Genomic DNA, 23,559 nt, shown 5'->3' on the forward strand with positions numbered 1-23,559 from the left:
TTGGGTCTTCGTTTCTGTGCAAGGGCTTTCTCTAGTTGCGGCAAGTGGGGACCACTCTTCATCGCGGTGCGCGGGCCTCTCACCATCGCGGCCTCTCTTGTTGCGGAGCACAGGCTCCAGACGCGCAGGCTCAGCAATTGTGGCTCACGGGCCCAGTTGCTCCGCGGCATGTGGGATCCTCCGGGACCAGGGCTCGAACCCGTGTTCCCTGCATTGGCAGGCAGACTCTCAACCACCGTGCCACCAGGGAAGCCCCCCAATTCCTTTTTAATCAGAGGGTTTAATTTTTTTTCTATCATAAGTTGATGGCCACAAAGATTTTTGAATGGTTTTCTAAATGTATTTCAATATTTGGGAAGCTAAAATGACTAATGATTATATGTGTGAGTGTGTATTTCTGATGCTCATTAATCACAGGCAAATTAGTAGAAGCTCAGGTTCAATTAATAAATTATCCCTGCAAATTTGGGCATCTTGAACGTTCACAATGGCACTTGTTGAATCTGGGAAAAGTGTGAGAGCAGCGCCCCCCTCTGTAAACTGATTTTTCTTTTGGTCAAATGCTTAATTTTAAAAAAACTTTCTGATGTGTGAAGAACTTACAATGAAGACAAATTTTGTGGAAAGGTATTATATGCCAATAACTTTAACTGATCATGGGCTTTAACCAGTTGAATCACATTAGCTATGACATGTATTTCGAGGCTGTTAACCTCCATTTTAGTTCTCCTTGATTTAAAGTTTTTTAAATTCCTGATTTTTAATTGTTGGTTTTCCCATTTTCTTCACTCTGATTTTTTCCTCTTAGTTCGTTAGTGCTCGGTCTCTACGGAACAAGGCCTTGCTGTGATGGGGTGTGATTCAGTCTGGCTGGTCCCGCCCACGGGGTGATCTTGTTGCTTTGCTGAGTGCCATTCTTGAGCGTTTGTGACTTCGGTCTCCTTTGTGCTTGTCACTAGTGTTTTCAATCCTTTTTAATTCAGGTCTTTATTGAAAGAAGATACTTTAATGATGTTTTTCATTCCTGCAATGCAAGTTTTTAACAGTATTTCCAAACAAATGTGTTCAGTAGAGATGAAAAAAGTCAAACTGATTTTTCCGTAAGCAGAAACTTAATTTTTTCCTAACATAAGACAAAGCTGATGCTCTATATGATTTTGAATCTCCTTAAAAGTTTTTCCGCCCTTGAATAAGATAAAACAAGTCATGTTCAGACTGGTGTTTATTAGTCGCTGGCAAATTAGTTGACGGTTCCTGACACCCCCTGCTTTGTTTGATTAATGTATTCTCTCTACCGTGGGGCCTCACTGGCATTTGTTGATCTGAGAAAGCATTAGAGATTCCTACATAAATCTATTTTATTTATTTTATCATATGCTTAGTTTAAAAAATGTCTTATATAAAAGATGCCTTTCCTTTTTCTCAGTTCCAATTGGCATCAGCCTAGCCTAATCCAAGGCTGTGACATCGTAGGAAAATTCAGGGGCTGCAAAGTCCATAGCCACGGACCAAAGCCTACTCTGAGTTTTCTCCTCCAGGACAGAAAAGAGCAATGGCCAGGATTTGGGGGCGCTTTACTTTTTGGTAATATGGGTTCATTGCAATCCAGTTTGGGACACATTGAGTGAACCTTACTGCATGTTTCAGGCTCCAAACTAACCATTTGTTTAAACAGCTGGATATTTTAGGTGAAAAATTCAGTTTTAACGTTTTTTGACATCTCTCCTGTTTAGTTCACTCCAACTATACGCATCTGATGTAGGTGCTTTATAAGGGTGCATGAGCTAGTATGTGTCAGTTGAACATTAGGAGGGTGCAACCCAGTGGCCAAGAGCTTAGACCAGAGTTGGGCAGGGCCCAGTTCTTACCTCTGCACCTGTTTCTCCGTCTGTAAAATGTGGATAATCGAGGGCTTCCCTGGTGGCGCAGTGGTTGAGAATCTGCCTGCCAATGCAGGGGACACAGGTTCGAGCCCTGGTCTGGGAAGATCTCACATGCTGCGGAGCAACTAGGCCTGTGAGCCACAACTACTGAGCCTGTGCATCTGGAGCCTGTGCTCCGCAACAAGAGAGGCCACGATAGTGAGAGGCCTGCGCACCGCAATGAAGAGCGGCCCCCGCTTGCCACAACTAGAGAAAGCCCTCGCACAGAAACGAAGACCCAACACAACCAAAAAAAAAAAAAAAAAAATTTAATTAATTAATTAAAAAAAAAACGTGGATAATCGTGGCACTTACCTCACACTTGCAGGACTAGAGCACGTGGCTGATGCCTGGCATATAACAAGTTCTGGACCAATAGCAGTCACGACAGTATCACCACCATAGTTTCCCACATGAGCGCCTATGTATCTAACACTGCCTGTTGACTGGAAACTGCTCTATCAGGTAGACACCAGGCTATGACCAGCCCCTCTTCTCCTTAAGCAAACTGGAGCCCTCCACACGGGGGAAGCGAAACAAGAGAAAATAGTCTGAGGCTTCGCATTTGGAAACCAGAAAACAGATGCGCAGAGCAGCGCCCCCCTCTGTTTGAATTGTACACTGTGACAGGTTTTCTGATGCCACCTTTACAAGGATGAGTGAAGCAGTTCGTTGACATATCATTATCACGTTTTGAAGTTAAACAGCCACAGGATCTATGAACTCTCATCCCGCAGTTAATTATTCCTGGATTTCTCTGTGCTCTTGAAACAGATTCTATTTATTTAACCATCCCCTGGGAGCGCTGGCTGCCTTTGTCCCCGTGACACAGCCAGTGGTGTAAAACCTCTGCATCTGTCAGATTTCTCCATGTGGAACATAATTGCCTGATTTCCATTTGAAAGTACAGCCCTGACATTACAACTACATAGACCCACCAATGATCACAATGATGTCCTGACACCTACAAGGGGATGGGGGGGGAGGGGTGCCTGATGCCATAATAAATGTGCACCAGATGAATGCTTGCCTTCAGATGGACCAGGTCTGAGTTTACAGCTGCAGATGAAGTGTTCCTTGGGAACAAAAAAAAAAAAAAAAAAGAAAGAAAGAAAGAAAAAGAAAAGACTAAAGAAAAAGAAACCAACAGATTAGCATCAGCGTGAGTCTGGTGGAGCCAGATGGCTCTCTGTGGAAACGGAGCTTTCCCGCTTTCTTCCAGTAACCCCGACCAGCAGACAGCGAGCATGCTAAGAGGGGAGAAAAATGATCTCATGCCTCAGCCAGGCACATGATTCTCCTTCTTTCTCTCACACACAACTTGAGCTGAAGGAAAGTTGGAAAAGAAAAAGGGGTGAAAAAGAAAGGGCGGGGAAAGTCAGGTTGTCATTAAGAATTAAGCTGGTCAGAGCCCAAAGGAGGGTGAGACGCAAGCCCCTGGCCAGGCGAGGCATCGGACAGCCAGGCTCAGATGTCCACGAAGGGGAGAGCCATGCCGAGGGAGGACTGGGAGGTGGGAGGGACCCTGGCACGTTGTTAGCCCCTCTGCCCATGTCCACCAACTTGTCCACAGAGGCTTAGTGTATAAGAGGCTGGGAGATGGGTTAAGAAGCCATGGGATTAAGCTCTGCGCTCCCTTGGGGAAGGACGGTGGATGGTGTTTTCAAATTCTTACTAATGAAAATATCCGCCTCTCTCCGTGGGCTAGAGGCCAGGGTGTTTGTAATAGTCCTTGGCCTGCTGGACCAGGTCGGAAGCCGGACCAACCATCTGCTTGGATCCCGGTCTGCTGTGCCCCTGGCCTGTGCCCTGGGGAAGGCACTGGAGCCAGACAGAGTTCCTGGGTAAAACGAACCTAACAGGTTGTAGGTGTGGGAGGGGACCTCCGAGGACCTAAGGCTGAGAGGAGGCTCATCCCGGCGTCGCTCCGCCTTCCCTGCTGAGCAGAGCATTCACTGCTCATAAACAAAAGTCTGTGATCTGGAGTGACGGCCAGACCTTGGACTGATGCACCTGGGGCGGACCACCAGGTGTCGGTGTCAGCGCACAGCACTGGTGGAGGCCGGCAGTGTGCAGGAGTCCCATGAGCTAATCCACCCTCTGAGTGAGTGTGTACACACCCCAGCTTGGCACTGAGGCTCCCGAGGGCTCCCACCCAGAGAGGTGCGTCCCAGAACGAATGCTCCCTCGGGAGTGCCGGGGGCTCACGGAGCAGCTTGTCAGCCTGGCTAGGTCTCCCTGGGCACCTGAAGTTTGTCTCCACCAGTGTTTACTCCAAAGAATAAATAGTAGGCTCCAGGGGGATGCCAAATGCACGATGTAGTCATTCAATTACAGCTGGAAAAGATTATTTTGATCCTAATAAACATGGAACAAAATCCTCTCCATTTTCAACCAGGGCTGGGGCACCTGCCTCGCCATTTCTGGCATCTTCGGTAGAGCTGAGCATTAAACTGGCATGTCCTATCGGGGCCAAGGAAGCTGCCAGCTGGGAGCTGGGGCCACAGGCTCCTGCTTTTCTCCTTCCAAAAACAAAACAAAAGCCACTACTCCACCAGGCAACCGTTTGGCTCTTCATCTCTCGGGCAGTGCTACCACCTAACAGTGTTCCTGGTTCTGTCTGGGTTGGCTTTCCTCCCTCACCGCTGAGCTAAAGGATTTTGAAAAGAAAGCATACAGGGAAAGTAACAGGAATCGCAAGCTGGATCATCTTTCCTTAGCCCCACTTTAGCAGGAAGACCACTTAACTGGAGCATTTAAAAAAAAAATCACATTCACAGAGGGATTACTAAGTGTCCGTAACTCTTCTAAGGGCTTTGTGTATATGTCACGTAATCCTCATGACACCCCTACGAGGTAGGTCCTCTGATTATCCCCATTTTACAGAAGGAACATTCAGACACAGAGATGATAAGCAACTTTCCCCAACACGCACAGCTGCCAAGTGGTAGAGCCAGGATTCAAACCGGGCTCTACCTGGCTCCACGGTCCACATGTCCAGGCTACCCTGCCTTTTTTGATGTTGTCGTAACGTTGAACAGCATGTCTTCTGCTTAGGCTATTTGCCAGCGCCAGTGGTGTGAGCTTGGGCTACTAAATCTCCCTGAGTTTGTTTCCTCACCTGTCAGTTAGGGACTGGAAACATTGTCTTATCATGGGGTTGTTGCCAAGAGCAGAGGTAACGTGTCACATACATGCAAGGCCAGTGCCTAGAATTTGGTTATCAATAAATGTTAGTAGTTACTATTGTTGTAAATATCAAGGGCATCTTTGTGCTCTTGTATTTCACTGTGAGGTAGGTGGGGCAGCTGTCACTAACTCCATTTTACAGGTGGTAAAATTGAGACACCAAGACATCAAGCAGCAGAGTCTGGCCAAGAACCCACATCTCTGGAGATTGCATTCAGTCTAATCCTGGCTTGCTCTGGCCCTTCTGAACTATGGGCCACACCACCTATTTCTAGACACAAGACACAGCTGTTGTCTGGAAGGACAGCAGAGCAAGAAATTCAGCTCTTTCCGCCTTCCCTTCCCTTCCTGCTCCTGAGATTGGCAGCCGACAGTCAAATCTGCCCTCCTGGGAACTGCTGAAGACAGTTAACGCCTCTTGGGACAAGTAAGGTCCCAGCAAGAATTAATCACAAAATTACGTGTGCCCTTCAGATTTTCTTTCTTACGTAGGTTAAACAAATACTTGTTTTTTCACCATCACCACGTGCAGATGCTAGACCACCAGACCACTTCTCTGCCGCCCCTCGCCCCTGACCCCAGGCCTCTGAGAGCATTTCCAGCACTCGCGACTCGCCACTGCCCAGATGTCCCCATGCCGCAGCGAGAAGCAGTCGAGGGGCCTCCTGAGTCTGAAGGCAGCCGGCCAAGGGACCTGGTGGCTGGCGGCACTCTGCCTAATTTCCCAATCTTTCCTAACTCTGCCCTTCCGGCGATTTTCACATTTTCTCCTCCATTTTACTTTCAGAAAATCTCTGGGGAATGCGGCTTTTGTTCTATCGCTTCACATAATTCCCAGGGCTGGGAATGAAAATGATTTCCTTTCACAATCCCTGGCTGAGTGCCTTTCACATCCCGGCTGTGTTCTGGGGTGATTTATAAACTGCGGGGTCTGGGGCTCTTTCCTCCTCCCTCCCTCCCATCATCATTTAGAGTAAGACATTGCCCACGGCCAGCTCTGAGGTCACGGTGTCCTCTGAAGTCAGCCACTGGGGCTTCTGCTCCAAGGCAAAGACTCAGTGGAACCACAGTGAGGAGAGCGGGAGAGCCGTTCATTCCCGTTAGAAGAAAACAGAAGGAGGTCCTACAGCCCAACTTCTCATCCACGAGAACAAACAAGACCCAACGTCTCCAAGTATCGGGGTTGGCTTTGAACTGAGACTGTGAGAGCACATTTTCCAAACTTGTCAGGATTGTGTTTCATTTCTAGACCTTTATTCTCAAAGGGACAATGAGGAAGAGACGCAGCTTAAGAAGTCTGGAGCTGAGAAATGAAGTTACTTTTCTTTGCCGCCATTAAACTCAGCAGGGGAGAAATTAACCCGAGGGGTTCGTGTTTCCCTGTCACAACAAAGCACAGAAACCAGACGGCAGCGTGTCATTAGGAAAGCGATGTGCCTTTGAGCTGAAGACCACTGTCTGTCAGCTGCCTCCACGGATTCCTGTCCCTCCACTGGACTCCCTCCGGGTGCCAACTGGTCAGAAGCTGAAGCAAGACAGAGGGGTGAGCCGAACGGTCAGGCCTCAGACTGGTCCCGGGACAGGGGTTCTGTTAGAGCCCAGCCCCAGGGAACACAGTAGACACCATGGGCTTACTTTGCTACCTCCTGAGCAAGAAAACATCTTCACAGCTGAGGCCACAAAGGTCCATTCAGACATCTGCCTTGTCACATCTTTTGTCTAAGGCTGTGTCATCTTGTCGGTCACTTACCAAATCTTTACTCGTGCATAACTCACAAAACAGCATTGAGCCTCCATACCTGCTGCCCTGTGACCGTCTACGAGGTCTGAGCATCCGTACACACAGGGTTCAGACCCAGTGCTGCCATGGTTCATCACTAACCTCTCTGGGCCTCGTTTGTCCTCATCTGAAAAGTGGGGAAATAACGATTATACCCTCCCCCCAGGGTTGTTGTGATAATTAAACTAGATGCCTTCTATAAAGTGAGTACACAACGCCCCACACACAGCACAAACTCAAAGATGCCAATTCTTATTTCTAAGTGTGGGAAGGAGCCCATGGGGGAGGCACCAAAAAAGAACCTGGGTCTGTGAGCCACAACAAGGAGGGAGGGAGCGGGACTCGGAAGGAATGGAAACAAGGAGGCTGGGTAGAGGCACATCTCCTGCTCACCCTGCACTTTCATTTGGAAAGGTCAGCATCGAAGATTTTAAAGTAATCTATATTCCCATTTCTCTCTCTCTCTCTTTTCTTTTTTTTTTTTTTTAACACTAATCATTGTTCCAGAGATGCTCAAGTTCAGAGAGGCCCCCAAATTTGATTTGAAGCTCTAGAGTTCTAAAAATCAGGAAATGCAGGTGGGGCTTCGTCCCCAGCCTTCTGTCCCCAAACGAATGAATGACTTCCTTCGCCATTAGGGGCTGTTAGCACCTCCCTTCCTCCTGAACCTGGATCAGTGATTACCTCTATTTTAAGATCCTAAAAGCAATGGGTAATTTTCAGCACAAAACAATCAGATGGAGGCAAGTTCAATTTGCTAATGGACTGGTCATTAATGAACATAAGTGATGACACACGTGGAAAAACGTGGGCTACTGGACCTGTCCCCAGACTCTCCCAGGCTCAGGCCCAGGATGAGGTGAGAATTTGGCAGATCTAGAACCACGTCACTGGGGCAACTCTGGGTGATGATTCGTATGGAGTATTTTGCTCATGCAGAAGTTGGGGCTAAACTGACAAGGTTCATAAACCCCTCAGATGCGGCATTTGTATAAGGTATGGGTTTAGACGGGAGCTGGCTAAGTGGAGTTGTCATTGACTACAGGTTCATTTGCGCATCATGGCACATCCCACCCCACTCCACACACATGCAAAAGACTGACTCCTGCTCAGCAGTATTTTATGCTCTTTGGAAATAGATTATTCCCATATGGGGTGGGATTTTGGTTTTGTTTTTTTGCTAATTCACTACTAGTCTTATTCCAAATACCCTTTATCCCTTTCACTTTGAATTACAGAGTTCATTGCAGTATTGTTTTTCTTTGAGATGTAAGCCCTATTATAATTTTAAAAGGAATTGAATTTTTCAAAAATGGAAACATTCAGGATAAATGATAAGGACAGTATGTTTGAAAAGTCTGAGTTCAGTTTTGTTTTGGCACCATCGCAAACAAAGGAAAAAGGAACTGATTACAGATGGGAATGTAGTTTTTTTTCTACTGAGAAAGAGTAGTACTGCCTCCAGCTTGCCCATCAGCATCAGAAAAGGGTTCAGCCTCCCCATCTAGCATCTCCCTGTGCCTCAGCTTCTCCAGATGTAACAGGATACTAGACCATACATCCGTCTCCTACTCAACTCACAGAAATGTTATAAGAACCTATGAGAGAAAATCTCCACAAAGTAGTACCGTGATCACAGAACTTGTTTTGTCTTTAATTGCACCCCAAGTAGGGGTTACCCTAACAAAAATAAAAAACTGAACAAGAAGGAGTTGGAGTTGCTTCAAAAATAAAAATAAAAATAAAAAGAGGGAATATAGCAAAGAAAACTGTCTCTTTACCTATCAACAGTCAGGCTCTGTTTCTGATGTGCTCCTGCTTCCAGACGGCACCAAGATTTCTTTGTAACCAGGATGAATAATCTGTTTTCTGGCTTAACCTCTCACAAAAAATTCTGGATGTAAACTCAACACTAGGAAATAATATTTCACAAATCTCTTAGTCTCCCCTTTATGCAACACCTTTTCATGTTTTTCTTCCAATTTCTCTTCTCAAAAATTTTTCAACTTAGCTTTTCACTGCTGATTCCGTTCTCTTGCACCCACGGCACAATTTTCTCTCTTCTAACCTGGCTGTGTCTCATTTTCTCACTTGTGTCTTAACTGTGGTCCTCCTCCATATCTACTCCCATTTCACTCCTATGAAACTCCCCCCCCTTTCTCTCCTTGAGAAAAAATCCCCTGATTAACAGTGAGAAAAAGATGACCAGCTAGGATTGTGTTGGGGAAAGAACTGAGATGGCCTACTGAAAGCTGGACAGGCCAAATTTTGAGTTCAGGCTGCCTGACAATTCAAACGAGACTTGGTCAACACGGAATTGCAAGACTCTCTTGGAATTTCTACACATATATATTTGACATTTTACCCCAGTGCAATTCCACAATCCAAATGGTGGAAGAATTTCCTTGTTTACTTGAGATAAATTCTCATTCATCATCTTTTGCTCCCATGAGACCATTGCTCACAGCCCCTGAGGACTGCCTATTAGGAGCATCATTTTGCTACAGTTTAATGCTCATTATCGTGCAGAGTTAGGAAATGCAGCATTCTGGCTAATGATGTTTTCTGACTAATTGAGAATTACGATGTACATCTTCCATGGATTACTAATATCTAGACACCAGGAATAATCTAAATACCAAAGCTAAATTGAACTCGCTTAGTCCTTCTTGGAGAATTCAGAGGCAACTTCAGAATATCAGGGTCATCACAAATGGTTGCAAATGTGCAGAAGTACAAGATAATTGGGGTTTCCATTTGATACAAAGTAAATGTGGCTTTTGGTGTGTAGCACCATGAGAAATAAGTGTACCATTTCAAGCACACTTTTTTTTTTTTATAAAACTCGAAATGTGTTTTGAAATGTTTTAAATGTTTAAAGGAAAGAAATTCATCACCTGCTAATTTACCAAACAGTATATGTGATAATCCCAATTCTGTAACAAAAAGTACACGTATACACACATATACCCTCACACACTCAAGTGTGGGAGGATGGGCACCAAAATTTTAACAACAGTCTCTCTGGGTGATGGAATTAACAGGTGCTTTTGTTTTCTTCTTTCGGTTTATCTGCACTTTCTGGTTATAAAAAATAATAATTCCTTCTATAACGTAAATGAATAAACAATCCTTAGTTGAGCAAACTAACACAGCCCAATAAATAATTAAAAGCAGCACAGAAACCCATTTCAAAGTAGATTAAGAATGGATTAAATGAAAAGAGTGGTAGCAGAAGAAATCTTCCCCTGTTTGGAAAACAGCCATCACACATGCTATGTTGTCAAACGTGAACTTGGCCGGGGGGAGGGGAGGGGAGCGGTGCAGAAGTGGTAGCAAGGTGGAGTCTGGGAGAACGCTGTTGTCTTGGGGAATATACATGGGATTTGGGTCATTGCCTGGACGTTACAGGCAGGGCTCTGTGGTCATAAAGGATATGATTTGGGGTAACAAGAAGGGATTCTTACATTTGCAATTAAAATAATTCCTTGTCTGCATTTCTGCGTCTGTTTCTAACCTCCTAGATAGAATCAGATATGGGAAACCACAACTTGGTTTCAGTACTGATTCTCCCCGACTGGGGAGGGGGTTTGGCTGGAGCCTGAAGTCAGACTCTGTCGGGTCTCCCCAGTACCCCGTCCCGGTCCTTCCCAGCACAGGGACGGTCGCTGGCCTTTCCGTCCCACCCCACCCGTAACTCCCACCCTGCCCTGCTCCAGCCTTTACTCTGCGGGGTCTCCATGTGTGTGGAGCACCTTATCTCCTCTTGCTTGGTTCCATCGGGGTTAATATTCCAATAAATCGACCTGCTCTGGGGGGAGGGCAGGCTGACCACACCATAGTGTTCATGGGTGTGAACAGAGAAAGGAGCCATGGATTCTAGAAATATTTGTGGAGGGAGACACCATCAGTGAAAGAATTTTATCCTAGTGATGAAAAGGGTTCAATGGAGTCTCCACACTTGGGGGAGGGGTTGCCATTCTAGGCTCGCCCACCCCCTTGCTTCCTCTTTCTGTCCATGGGCAAAAGAGGCCATGCCCTGGAGGAACTACATCTCCAGCTTCCAGAAGCCCCTGCATTCTCCAGGGATCAGAGCAGAGGCCACACCCTTGCCATGCCCATTCCTGCCATCACCTGCACGTCCTCTAAGACTCTTTCAAGTCCTCGGTGTGTCTCCAGCCTCACCTGTGCTCGCTGTCAGCCCTGTAACACCCTGCGCTCACCTTGCCTGGGGCTCTCCTGCTGCCCGCTGATCTAAAGCTCCCTGTGTGCAGAAAACCAGTATTATTTTTTTAACCCCTGTAGTACCACTTACAGTTTTATGCCAAGACTCACATATTTGTTAAGTGAATGAATTCTCAACAATAGGGTCCCTAAGTGATTAAGCAGTTGGCATACCTGACCTGTCTTCAGCACTTTACAGCTTTCGGATGATACACAGTATCTCCTATGTTCCTCAAAGCCACCTCCCTTGTAAAGCAGGCACTCTGTCACCTGTGCTTTCAGGATGAGAAAAATGAAGCGAAGAGGCTGAGGCTCGCCCGAAGTGACACAGCTGGTGACTGGATATCAGGACCTGGATCCAGGCCCAGGAATTCTGATTAAGGGCCAATGAATGCTCTTTCCACTATGACAACGGTTCCTGAGCCCAGCAGCTCATCCGACTGCCCCGTGGAGATGCCTGACAAACCAGAGCGGAACAAACCCTGCTCTGGACCTGCTGAGTCGCTCTCTGCGCGAGGCCCCGCCACCTGTACTGTCAACCACAGGTGATTCTGATGCCCTCCCACCCACGGCTGCCTCCCACCCACAGCTCTGATGCCACATCCCGGCCAATGATACCAAAGCTGACAACCAGTGACTTTACCCAAAAGTCACATGTTCCTCCAGTATTGACCTGCTTATTTGTAAAGAGTTCATTTACACCTCCCAGGATCTTCCTTCTATGGAACGTTGCTGGGTTAACAGGTCAACTTCTAGAAAGCCTGAGGTTAAAAATGGCTATGCCATTCATTAGCCCCAAGTAGAAGAGACTGGGAAAGTTTGACAGCCATGCTTATGAAGGCCTCGGAAAAGCTGTTGAAAAGCTTTGGAGCTGAGAATGAGGGCCCAGGTTCCTCAGCCTGGCTCCAAACCAGCTGTGCCTCAGCTCGTTGGACACGTCTGGGAAAGGCACTTGTATTGTCAAGACTCTTTAAAGCCAGGGGCAAGGACCCTGGCAATTAAGTGACCACAAACCCATCCAAGAATTACCCAGGGGGGTGGGAAAGTTCTTCCTGTTGGGAAGAGTGAGTAAAATATGAAGGGAATCGGCAAGTTCCCCAGCAGGCATGCTGCTTAAACTCAGTCAGGAGAGAGACCCTCGGCACTCAAGTTCTCCAGAACGATTAGGAATTGTTGTAAGAAGTCCTCAGAGCTGATTTAACCTGCCGTGAACCCAGCAAGTGGACACCCGCGGCCTGTGATTTATGGGGAGGAGTCGCCTCCAGAGAGGAGCCCGGGCTGCTTGCCTAAGCACCGTACGCGGGTCAGCCTGGAACCCATTATGATAATCGTCGGGAGAATCAGCTTGGAGACAAGTTGAAGCAAGTTGAAATTTGAAAAACACATTAACAGGGGTCTGAAGAGATGCCAGAAGAGCCTGCCAGCAGGGACAGCTGGAAGGCCAATTTTTTAGTCAATACTGAAAGGTGGTTGCTTAAATATCCGAGTCAAACACATGATTTCTCTTCGGCTCAATACTCCCGTTTAATTGCGCTGGGGAGTCTCTCCACTGACACATCTAACACCCAAATGCAGAGCGGAGTGAAAGAAAAGCGTGTTATTGAAGTGCAAATGAGGTCCTGGGTGGAGCCTGCAGGCCTGGGTCCTGCTGGAGAGGTTCCTGCCGCCCCGCAGGCGCTGGCTGGGCTTCCGGGCCGACCCCCGGTAGAGAGGGCCGAGGAGGGCGGCACGTCTCAGCTGCCCTCAGAGAGGGCTCTGTGGGTCGCTCCTCGCCCCTGCAGCCCCGCGGACTGCCCAGGCCCTGGGAGAGCCTTCAGGAGCCAGAGTTCTCCCGGGGAGAGGGAGGCACGGCGCTGGAGCCCAGTCAGAGGGAAATGCGTGCCCCTGGGGAGCAGTCGCAGGCTTCGTAAGCAGGTGACAGCCTGGTGGGGTTGATCGGTGAGGAGAGCCTTGACTGGCGTCCTGACGTTGGGAGACAGGCTGGTCTCTGAGGTATCGAGACCCAACAGCCTGGCCTTCGGAGGGAGGCCTGACAGACCGGTGGTTCCTGATGGGAACCCTTTCCCAGGATGACGCCCACAGAGGGGCCCAGGACCGTAGGTGAGAGCTGGGGCAGCCCTCACCTACCTCAGAGCTAAGCAGGACGTTATCAGATGTAGCTAGAAACCCAGGAGAACCGGGACCTCAACCAGGATGAAAAGGAAAAGGCAGGCCCCGGGGGCAGGTGACACGAATCCCTCAAGGCAGAATTCTCTGTCTCCTGCCAACCATCAGTGATAAGGAAGAAGCCTGGCAAACTGGAACTCAGTGCACCTGCAGCAGCCAAGCACTTCCTGATTCAGTAGCTCTGGGTCTGGGGGGCTCGCCTGAGGCCCACGGCCCAGCTGGCTTTGTCCTCGTTTCCCCAAGCCCCCCGCTCACCAGACACGGTTTCCCATTCACCCACTGCGCGTGAGCTGTTCCTTGTTCACATCTCCGCTAATCACACCCAACAATCAGAAATCTGTTCAGGTGGGGCTCAGAGGATCGGATGGAAACATGGCTGGGCCATCCTGAAGCCAAGAAGTCCAAGTGCAGCTGCCCATGCTTGGGGAAACTATGAAATGGATCCGGTCTTTTCCCGAAGGAGGGCTCCCATGGGCGTGGGCTGCCGCAGACACACAGACAGCCTGCGGAGCAAGTCCTGCTTCTCCCACTCGCTGGTGGTGGGACCGTGTACAAATTATACAACCTTTCTGCACTTCAAGTTTCCTGCCTCTCTTATGGGACTAGTCATGTGACTGGTGTAGCACAGGACTTGTATCAAATACGATCATGCGGGTAAAATGCCCAGGACAACAAATATCTGTTCTCTAGCCTGCCAGTTCCCCCCACCCGCCAAACTGAGGTGGCCTCAGTTTCCCCTTCTCTTGCTGTTGGGTTTAGTTTTTGTCCAGGGAAGCAACAGTTAAAAGAGGTACTACATCAGGGTCCCAGATGAGAAATTTGTCTCTCACCTCGAAGCAAGAGGCCAGCCCTGCCCAGCCCCGCCCAGCCCCGTTGGTTTCTCCCATGGAGGGACCCCGTTACGCAGCAGAAGTCTGAAGAATGAATCTCTTCGCCTCCCTGGAGCAGGCGTTCTTAGGGCTCCCGCTCTGAGCTGCTTATGGGGCAGCCATTGAGGAATACCAATGGCGGAGGTCTTCTCCCCTTGGGTGTCCCCATGGAGACCCAGCAGCTCCTAGCTTGCGCCGTACTTCACGCTCACGCTTCTTGTGTGTGGATAGGGAAGCGCAAGGCCAGACTGCCCACGGCTCTGCCCACCTCCCTGACTTCATCCCCTCCCATCCCTCTCTAGACACACTGGCCCCTTTACTATCCTTTGAACTTGCCAAGCTTGTGTCTGCCTTAGAGCGTGGTGCTGCCCGGAAGCCCGCACCCAGAGAGCTGAGTGGCTCTTTCCCTTTACGCTCGTTTCAGCTTAAATGCTGCTCCCTGCAAGAAACCTTCTTGGCCCTCTTCTCCATTACTCAGTTTTATTTTCTTCTTAACGCTTATCACTACCTAAGATGATCTCATTTATTTTGGTACATGTTGGCTGTCTCCCTCTACTAAAACCCAAGCTGTGTGAAGGCAGGGACCTCATGTGTTTAGTTCAAGGAACATCACAGATCCCACATGATGCCTGGCCTCCATTCTCTGCATTCCTGGAGCATCAAGAAACGTTATGGAACGAACGAATCTATGAATGTTACATTCCAAACTGTAATAGCATTGGACAACTGTTCAGGCCTTGAACACTGTCAGAAACATGTAACTGTAATCAGGTGGGGAGCGGGGAGGGGAGGAAAACGCCTCTGGGTGATGGCAGGAAGTCTGCTTTGAGCTTCTCATGCTCCAGAATCCAAGATTCTACCTGCCCCCAGATCAGAGCAAGGGAAGTTTTGCTCTGTCTCCTCTCACTGGAATTGAACAGAAGGGTGCTGGTCATTCCCTCAACCTCATATTCTGGGATCAAACTAGAGGGAAGTGTACAGGCATTGGGGCCGTGCCCAACGCCAAAGGCTCAAGCAACACTCAACCTAAGAGATGTCTATTAAAAAAACGAGAGCTAACTCTTTGCAAGGATTATTAAGCTGTTCTAACTCTTTCCGTGGATTGTCTCATTTGTCTTATGAAATTGTCTCAGTGGCCAGGGATGGTTTTTGAAAGATCCCTGGGACATGATCCTCCGTAACAGACACACACTGCTGCTTTGCCTCAAAAACTTAACTCCACCGGGATCGCCGAGCCCTAAATGGGGTTTCCAGAAAGGGAGAGGGAGGCAGTGGCAGCACGAAGCCAGAAAGGAGAGGGGGGCGGGCCTGCTGCTACAGTGGCTCGTTCTGCAAGCCCGTCCCTGGTCCTCCAGCACTCCGCTGGGACCCCGCTGTGTCAGTCCTGAGAAGGGCTCCTGAGGAAGCTGAGGGCTCGCCAGGGCAGTCGAGAGTAAGCATGAATTGAGAGAAACCCTCATTTCCACCGCCTTCAGGGACAAAGAGGAAAAGAGGGTCCCTGCGCCGGGCTTTGGGGTGGGGTCCATGCTCTGAGGTGTCCAGGGAGCGCCACGTGGTGGGTACCAGGAGGTCTCCAGCACCCCTCCCTAGCAGGCAGCGCGCCACCGACGGCACTGCGTCCAGAGAAACTTCATTTTGTGGGTTCACGGGGGCTAATAAGTTTTTCTGAGGATCAGAGGTTCTTTTGGAGGGGGGCAGAGAGGGCCCTTCTCATAATGAGGGACTCCCACTTGGGACACGGGGTGGGGAGCTGGGCGGGTTGGGGGACCATTTTAAAAAAGGCTTCCTCAAAACACAGAAGCATCCTGCCCCGGGGCCCCAAACTCCACCTGAGCTGCCCTTCTCCGGCCCTTTCCCCTCCCCGGGAGCCGGGCCTCCGAGGCCGGGGCAGCGCTGGGAGGCGCTGTAACCATCTGGGCTACTCACCACGGGCTGTTTCACTCTTGGGGAGCAGCCGCCGGCTGTCTGCCGACCTCATGACGGCCAGAGTCCTGCTGTCTCGACGTCCCTGAGCACTCGCTTCTGCAAGAAAAGCACGCGGGGAAGGCCTCTGAGCGGGCGCCGAGGCGGGGCCTTCCGAAATGCCTCTGAAGGCGGCAGCCCCGGGCGCTCCCCGCGCAGGGCACGGCCGGCCGGGAAGAGCACTGCGCAAGCCCCGCCCCCAGGGCACGCCCGGCTGCCCTCCCTCCAGTTCAACCCTCGGCCTCCCAGGCCTCCTCGAGTCACCCGGAGCCCGCGGGCGTCCCCCAGGGATGACCTGACGGAGGACGCAGCTTGGGAAGAGCGCTGACTTTCCCCGCCTCCATCCCGGGCTCTGAGAGGCTGACCCGGCCGCGTGGGGGAATGTGCCGTGGCCCCTGGAGGCTCATGGGTCACATTCTCGGACGCCTTGGACCCTGAGGGAGCAGCGCCAGCACGGGGTCTCCCCTGAGGGATCGCGGGCTTCCTGTTCCTGCTGGAGCTGCGCCCCGGTGCGGATGTGGGGAGGGGAGGGGAGGGGCAGAGACCCCCTTCCCCAGAGCTTGACAGCCAAGGCTCAACGTGGGAAATCCTAGGCTGATAGGGAAAAGGTGAGGGAAATATAGAGAAGCATGATCGATAGATAGATAAATAAAGAGAGAGAGAGAGAGGTGGAGATTCCCCAGCCCCCATCCCTTCTGGGTTCCACACACACAGGGTTGTGTTTCTCTGCACAGAGATACCTGGCCAGGGGCTCGGCTGGGGGCTGGCATCCGCCCAGAGGAAGGGGTGACTTTCCTCTATTATAAGCCATAACCGGGGGCTCCCTACCCCGTACCTACCTGGGTGCCTTTTCCCATTTTGCACCAGACACTGTCTGGGGTCCGGGAGGGGCTGTCCCCTCCGCCCTTTTCACATCCTCTCCCTCTCCTCTTTCTCAGGGTCCATCTTGAGATCTTCAACCAAGACATCCTTACTCATTTCTGTTTTGTTTTGTTTCCAGCTCAGAACTGAAGGTGGGTTAGATTCTACTGACCCAGACCATGTTCTAGAATCTTGTTTCTCAGATTTCCAGCTTGAGAGCTACCCGCAGGGGGGATCTGGGAGGAAGAGGTCTCGGGTTTGAGCTCGGCACACCTAGTTTGTTAATCCTGTACAGACCTCTGTCCTGTGAGGAGGACCAGCTGGTGAGAAGAGCAGGCGATGTCGGTGGGTGAGGCGCCCAGAGCCTAGAAATTCAGAAACTCTAAGGAGGGTGGCTCCTGGTTCTTATTAGCCAAAGCTATTTCTACTTTTTAATTTAGATCTTTCTATCTCACGTGTCTCCAGCAATAAAATGTGGCCAAAACCAGTCACAGCTCACAGGCATACTAAGGTGAGCTGCTATTAGAATGACAGCACCACCAAAACCATTTAAAAAGCTTTCAGATTTCTATCTCTTCGTTGGTATAGCCCCACTTTTAAAAACAGTAACTATAATTCATTTGTCCCAAAGAGACATCCTTCCTAAATTACCTACGTAAACGAGGAACCTCTGGATTTAGAGATTTTCCTCTGCAGGCCCCAGGAGCAGCTAAAGATTAGCTTCCGTCAGAATGAATCCATTTCCTTCACCAGTTTGCTTCAGAGGTTCAGGAAAGTTTGCCTTCGGCTACTGGGTCTCCCCTTGAGGTCAGCATTTCCCAGCATTAACTAGGGCGGTTGTTAAGAAACCCTGACCGTGCGGGGCGATGTGCTCCTCCGTACAGCTGAAGGAGGCCTCTTTGCTGGACTCCAGACAAATGGGGTTTTAACCTAAACTCACTCTCTTGCCATTACCGGAGCCAGGTGAGTCACAGATTTTGTCTTTCTTCCCTGTTTTCAAAGCCAACAGACAATGAGGAAGGTGGAAGTTTCCAGTGTGTGAAGAAAGCCTGTCTGGAGCCTCCCTGGAGGCTGAGGAGCAAATGGAGGCTGCGAAATCCTCCCCCGGCTGCAGGAGAGGCTGAGGGAAAAGCCCTTTCTTGGACAGGGAAGAACCTTGAAAACAAACACATGAGGGACCCTTTAGGCTGGGTCCATCAGGCCAACTCAAGAAACATCCTAACATCCAGGATGCAAGAGAAGAGTGTTCAGGGCAAACTGGTCGCACAGGTCCTCAGGGGCTGTTACCAAATGGAAGGTTGCAGCGTGGGCGTGGGCAGGGATGGTACCCACGCTGGCCCTCAAACCCAAAGAGCTCACTAAACACAGCTGAAGTTGTTAGTCGGGGCGGGGGGGAAACATTCAGCACAAATGACAAGGCTTATCTTTTTTGCTTACCCTCAGGATCAAGCCGAGTTTGAGGTCTCCCCATGATCTCATCCTCTGAGGCATTCAAGTTCCGGATCAGAAAGTATGTGGTCATTTTCCCTTTCCCTTTCACTTCAATTTCACCCCTCTCAATTATTTCAAAACCTTGATTATCCAGGGCTCTGCACAGAGAAAAGAAAAATGCCCCTGATATCCAAAGATCGCGGTCTGCAACTTGAGAGTCGGCTGCAATGGGAAGGGTGATGCGAGAGGAGGATTCTGGGACCCAAGAAGAGGAGTACAGGGAGGGGACCATGCAAAGGGACAGGGCTGTGGGATGACTACGAAACGTGGACTTGCTTATGTATTTACTGGCCGCTGAGAGACGTTGGAGACAAACCACAGAATGGTGCAGACCAGCAACGTTTCAGATTCATGGTCAGCTGCCTCAGCCAGGGCTCAGCACTCATCAGCCTTCCCTTGTCCTTGGCCAGTTTTGTGGAGATTGCAGACCTTCACCATGCTCGTCACATTCCTGCATTTAGCACCTGCCCTCCTCACTCTCACGCTGCTGACCACGCCTCCTACTTCGTGACGTGATCCATCCACAAAACTACAACCCTTAGAGCGGAGACCCTGCACCTTCTCATCCCATTGACCACACCCATCCTTTCCCCCAACCTGAGAGGTTGTCTTGTTCAAGGGCATCCCACCCACGCTCCCTTCCTACCTCCTCAACTCTTGGCGCCCTGGACCACCTCTTCCCTTATCTTCAGCTCCCTCTCCACTTGCCGCCTCCCCTCAGCCTGCCAGCACGCCAAGGTCTCTTCCATCCTAAATAGAAGTAAAAACCTTCTCACTTGATTATCTTCTGCTTTAATCCCATACACTCTCTTCCTTTTATCCTTCAACCCACAATCTGGTGTCTATCCTCCCCTGCCCCCCATTCTATCACATCCACTTCTGATAATGTCCCAACACCTCTGGTGAATATTTTTCACTCCTGGTCACTATATTTGACACTTTTTGTTCAATTCTTCCTCCATAAAAATATCGACAAGGGTTCTTCTCATCCTGAATTCTCTTATTTCTCCTGCCTCTTCCATGGGTCCCTCTTCCTCCACCTGCCACTTAAATGTTAGTTCTTTCCACTGTTCTTCTCACACCGCATCCCTCCCCAAGTGATCGCACCAACTCTCATTGTTTAATTACCACCTCTATGTTATTACTCCAAGTCTGGTTCCCCAACCAACAACTTGGCTCCAAATCTCACCCATCCATTTAATGGCACCTCTCCCTAGATGCTCCCCAGTTCCTTTGAATTCAACACTTCCAAACTTGAATTCATCATCTGCCCCTCTGAACTGGGATCCCTCTCCGTTGTTCCATCTCAGATGATGAGATTCAGGCCCCAGTCGCCCAGGATGGGGACCTGGGAGACATTCAAGGCTCCTCCCTCATTCTCATCCCCCATTCCTAGCAATTACCAAATTTAGCTGATTTTACTCCTCAGATTCCCACTGACGAATTGTTTTGGTTCAAATTAAACTCTTAACGGGTCTTCTCTTTCCTATGTCCTGATGCTCAAACATCTGCCCTTATGCAGCCTTGAGTGGTCAATGTCAAACAGGACCCTGACCTTGGCATTGTGTCTGATCTCACACTCCTTAGGGGCCCCTCCTCACCTACAATGAGAGCCCTGCCCTTCAGTGAGGCACACACAGCTCTCCCCACTTTCTGCCTCATATTTTCCACCCCAGCAAAGCTAAATCATTTGTAGTTCTCTGCACTTATTCTACATCTGTGTTTCTACTGCTTGCTTTTCACTCCCAATACACCAGTTTGGGATAAATTGTGCTCTGGGACTCCTTGTTCAAGATCCAGCTCAGGAATCTCCCTCCTCCACACAGAATCTCCTGACTGGGTTTGGCACCCTTGCCCCACGACACACACTATAATTCCCTCAGGCATGAGAATGGGTGGTTAAAGCCTGATCCCCTGGGTTGTATCCAGGCTGTTTTGCTTCCTAGCCTACTTGTGACCTGAAACTAGTGATTAACCTTTTTGCACCTGATGTTTTTTTTTCTTCTCATCTGCAGATGAGAATAATAATAGTATATCTTCATAGGGTTGTTGCAAAAGAGTAAATGGACTATCATATGTTGACGAACTTGGAAGAGAATGTGGCCTCTTACAAGTTCTCAGCAAACCATAAGTATTGTTTCATGCATATCTTGACCACTGTACTTATCACACTTTAAAAATAATTATCTGTGAATATTTCTTTCTTCTTCCATTAGACCAAGGGTCAGCAAACTTTTTTTTGTAAAAAACCAGATAGGAAATATTTTCAGCTTTGGGGGCCACATAGTCTCTGTCACAACTACTCAGCTCTGCTGTTGTAGCATGAAAGCAGCTGTAGATAATATGTAAATAAAGATCCTGGCTGTGTTTCAATAAAACTTTATTTACAAAAACAAGCAACAGCCGAGATACAGCCTGTGACTATAATTTGCCAATCCCTGAACTGGACCATATGCTCCTTGAGAGCAAAAACTACCCTATAGTAGAGGCTCAATAGTATTAATTGTCTGCCACAATGTCCTCTGTAAGTGTGGCATGGAAGGAAAAACACAGGCTTCCTCCACTACCCCCATCCGGTGGCTACTAGGCACTCTGTACCTTCTGGAAGAAAAAGGGACAAAGAGAGGCATGAATAAGTGAATGGTTACCTGTAGGCCGTGGGGCTAAGATGCACTTTGTTGGGAAGCCCGTGACTTTCCATCCTACAGACTGTATTCACAGTGTCACCAAACAAGCAGTACCGCGGCATCTTGTCCCCCATGACGCCTGCCAAGACTGGTGCCGTAGGGATGCCCACTCTGACCTGCAGAGAGAACCTCACTGAAAAGGGACCATCAGATACTCTTGTTTTTATTTTTAAATTAAGGTATAAGTTACATAAAAGGCATACATAAAAGGCAGACCTTAAAATATTTAGCTCCACGAGTTTGGCAAATATCCCTGTAGCCACCATCCAAAATAAAATACAGACTAGGTCCATCACCTTTGCAAAATTATCTTGTGCCCCTTTCCAGTTAAGGTCCATCCCTCCCTGCAGAGGTCACCACTTTGTTACTTCTTCTCCCAGAGATGAATTTGCCTGTTCTGCAACTTCACATAAATGGAGTCATATAGTATATTCTGTTTTGTGTCAGACTTCATTTATCCAAATCAATGTTTTTAAGATTCACCGATATTGTTATATGTATCAGTAGTTCATTCTTTTATTTCTAAATACTAGTCTATTGTAAGAATATATCACAATTCATTGTGTCCAGTCTTCACAAACATTTAGGTTATTTCCCATTTGGAGCTGTTGTGAACATTCTTTTACAGATCTTTTCATGGACATAACATTTTTCATTTTTCTCAGGAAAATACCTAGAAATAGACTTCCTGGATCACAAGGCGGATGTATACATGTATTACAAATATTTTTCCCATTCTGTGATTTTTATATATGCATTTTCCTTAATAAGCAGAAATTTTTAAATTTCAATGAATGTATTAGTTTGCTAGGGTTAACAAAATACCACAAACTGAGTGGTTTAAACAACAGAAATTTACTTTCTCACAGTTCTGGAGTCTGGAAGTCCGAGATCAAGGTGTCAACAGGTTTGGTTTCTCCTGAGGTCTCCCTGCTTTGCTTGCAGATGGCGGCCTTCTTGCTATGTCCTCACATGGTTTTTCTCTGTGCACACACATTCTTGGTGTACATCTCTTCATGTATCCAAATTTCTCTTATTATAAGGACACCAGTCAGATTGGATTAGAACCCACCCTAACAACCTGATTTTGACTTGTTACCTCTTTAAAGGTCCTGTCTCCCAATACAGTCACATTCTGAGGTACTGGCAGTTAAAGCATCAGCATATGAATTTCAAAGAGAACACAATTTGGCTTAGAGCAATGAAGTTAACCACTGTTTTTCTTTCATAGTTTGTGCTTTTTGAAGCACTAAGAAATCATTGCTTACTTCAAAGTCATGAAGCTATTATTCATATTTCTTTCAAGAACCTTTATGGTTCTATCATTTAGGTCTGCAATATATATCAAATTAATTTTTATAAATGGAGTTAAGTAGGATTGAGGTTCATTTTTCTTCCCATATGTATATTCAATTGTAACAGAACCCACTTCATAAGAAGAGATTCCTTCTCCACTCAACTGATTTGGTACCTTGGTCAAAAATCAATTGTCCTTAAATAAGTAGTCAATTGCTGGGCACTATATACTGCACCAGTGATCTATTTGTCTATACTTCTGCCAATTCCACTGTCTTTATTACTGCAGCTTTAAAATAAGTCTTGAAATTAGGTAGTGTAAGTCCTCCAATTTTGTTATTTTTCAAGATTTGAAACAGTCTATTTTTATTTTCCAATTTGTTTATCCTTAGTATATAGAAATTCAACTAATTTTTAGATACTGCTCTTATATCCTGTGATCTTGGTAAACTTACAAGATCTGGTAGTTTACTGCAGTTTCTATAGGATTTTCTAGGTGCACCATTGTTTGGTTTATGAATAACAATAACTTTACTTCTTCCTTTCCAATACTTATGTCTTATTTTTCTTTTTCTTGCCTTATTGCACTGGGGTGGGGATTTTGGTATATTTGACTAGAAGTGCCTTTCTTTGAATTTATCCAGTTTGGGTTTCTTTAGCTCTTGAATCTGTGGGTTGATTTCCTTCATCAGTGTTGGGAAATTCTCAACCATTGTCTCTTCAAATATTTCTTCTGACCCATTCTCATTCTATTCTCCTTCCTAGTACTCCAGTGCACATATGGTAGCCCAACTGATATCCTACAGATCTAGGATGCTCTATTCCACTTTTTTCATCCTGTTTTCTTCTTTATGTTTCAGTTTGAATAATTTCTATTGCTCTGACTTCAAAATCCCTAATCCTTTCCTCTACTGTGTCTAGTCTCTTTTAAGCCCATAAATTGAATTCTTCTGATTTCTGACATCTTGGTTTTCATTTCCATGGGATGGATAGATAAGTAGTGTATATGTATATCTCATCAGTTTAAATGTGTTGTTCCCCTTTTCCAGCAGATGCTTTAAAATATTTATCAAAGTTATTTTAAAGACTGTCTGATAATTCCAACATCTGGC

At 47.8% G+C, this 23,559-nt stretch overlaps 1 protein-coding gene across 1 annotated transcript in view; it reads right to left on the minus strand.

Moving 5' to 3' along the window:
* Positions 1-1,896: 1,896 nt before the first annotated feature.
* The window catches only part of LOC309647577 (guanylate cyclase soluble subunit beta-2-like), a 41,016-nt gene continuing 19,353 nt past the window's right edge, over positions 1,897-23,559 (minus strand). The window contains 4 exon segments of the mRNA XM_082434989.1: positions 1,897-6,636; positions 16,077-16,172; positions 18,411-18,562; positions 21,113-21,267. Of these exon segments, the coding sequence (XP_082291115.1) occupies positions 6,428-6,636; positions 16,077-16,172; positions 18,411-18,562; positions 21,113-21,267 (612 nt within the window). The 3' untranslated portion in view covers positions 1,897-6,427.

This window comes from Balaenoptera physalus, assembly GCF_965194825.1.
Source record: "Balaenoptera physalus genome assembly, chromosome: 18".
Lineage (NCBI taxonomy): Eukaryota > Metazoa > Chordata > Mammalia > Artiodactyla > Balaenopteridae > Balaenoptera > Balaenoptera physalus.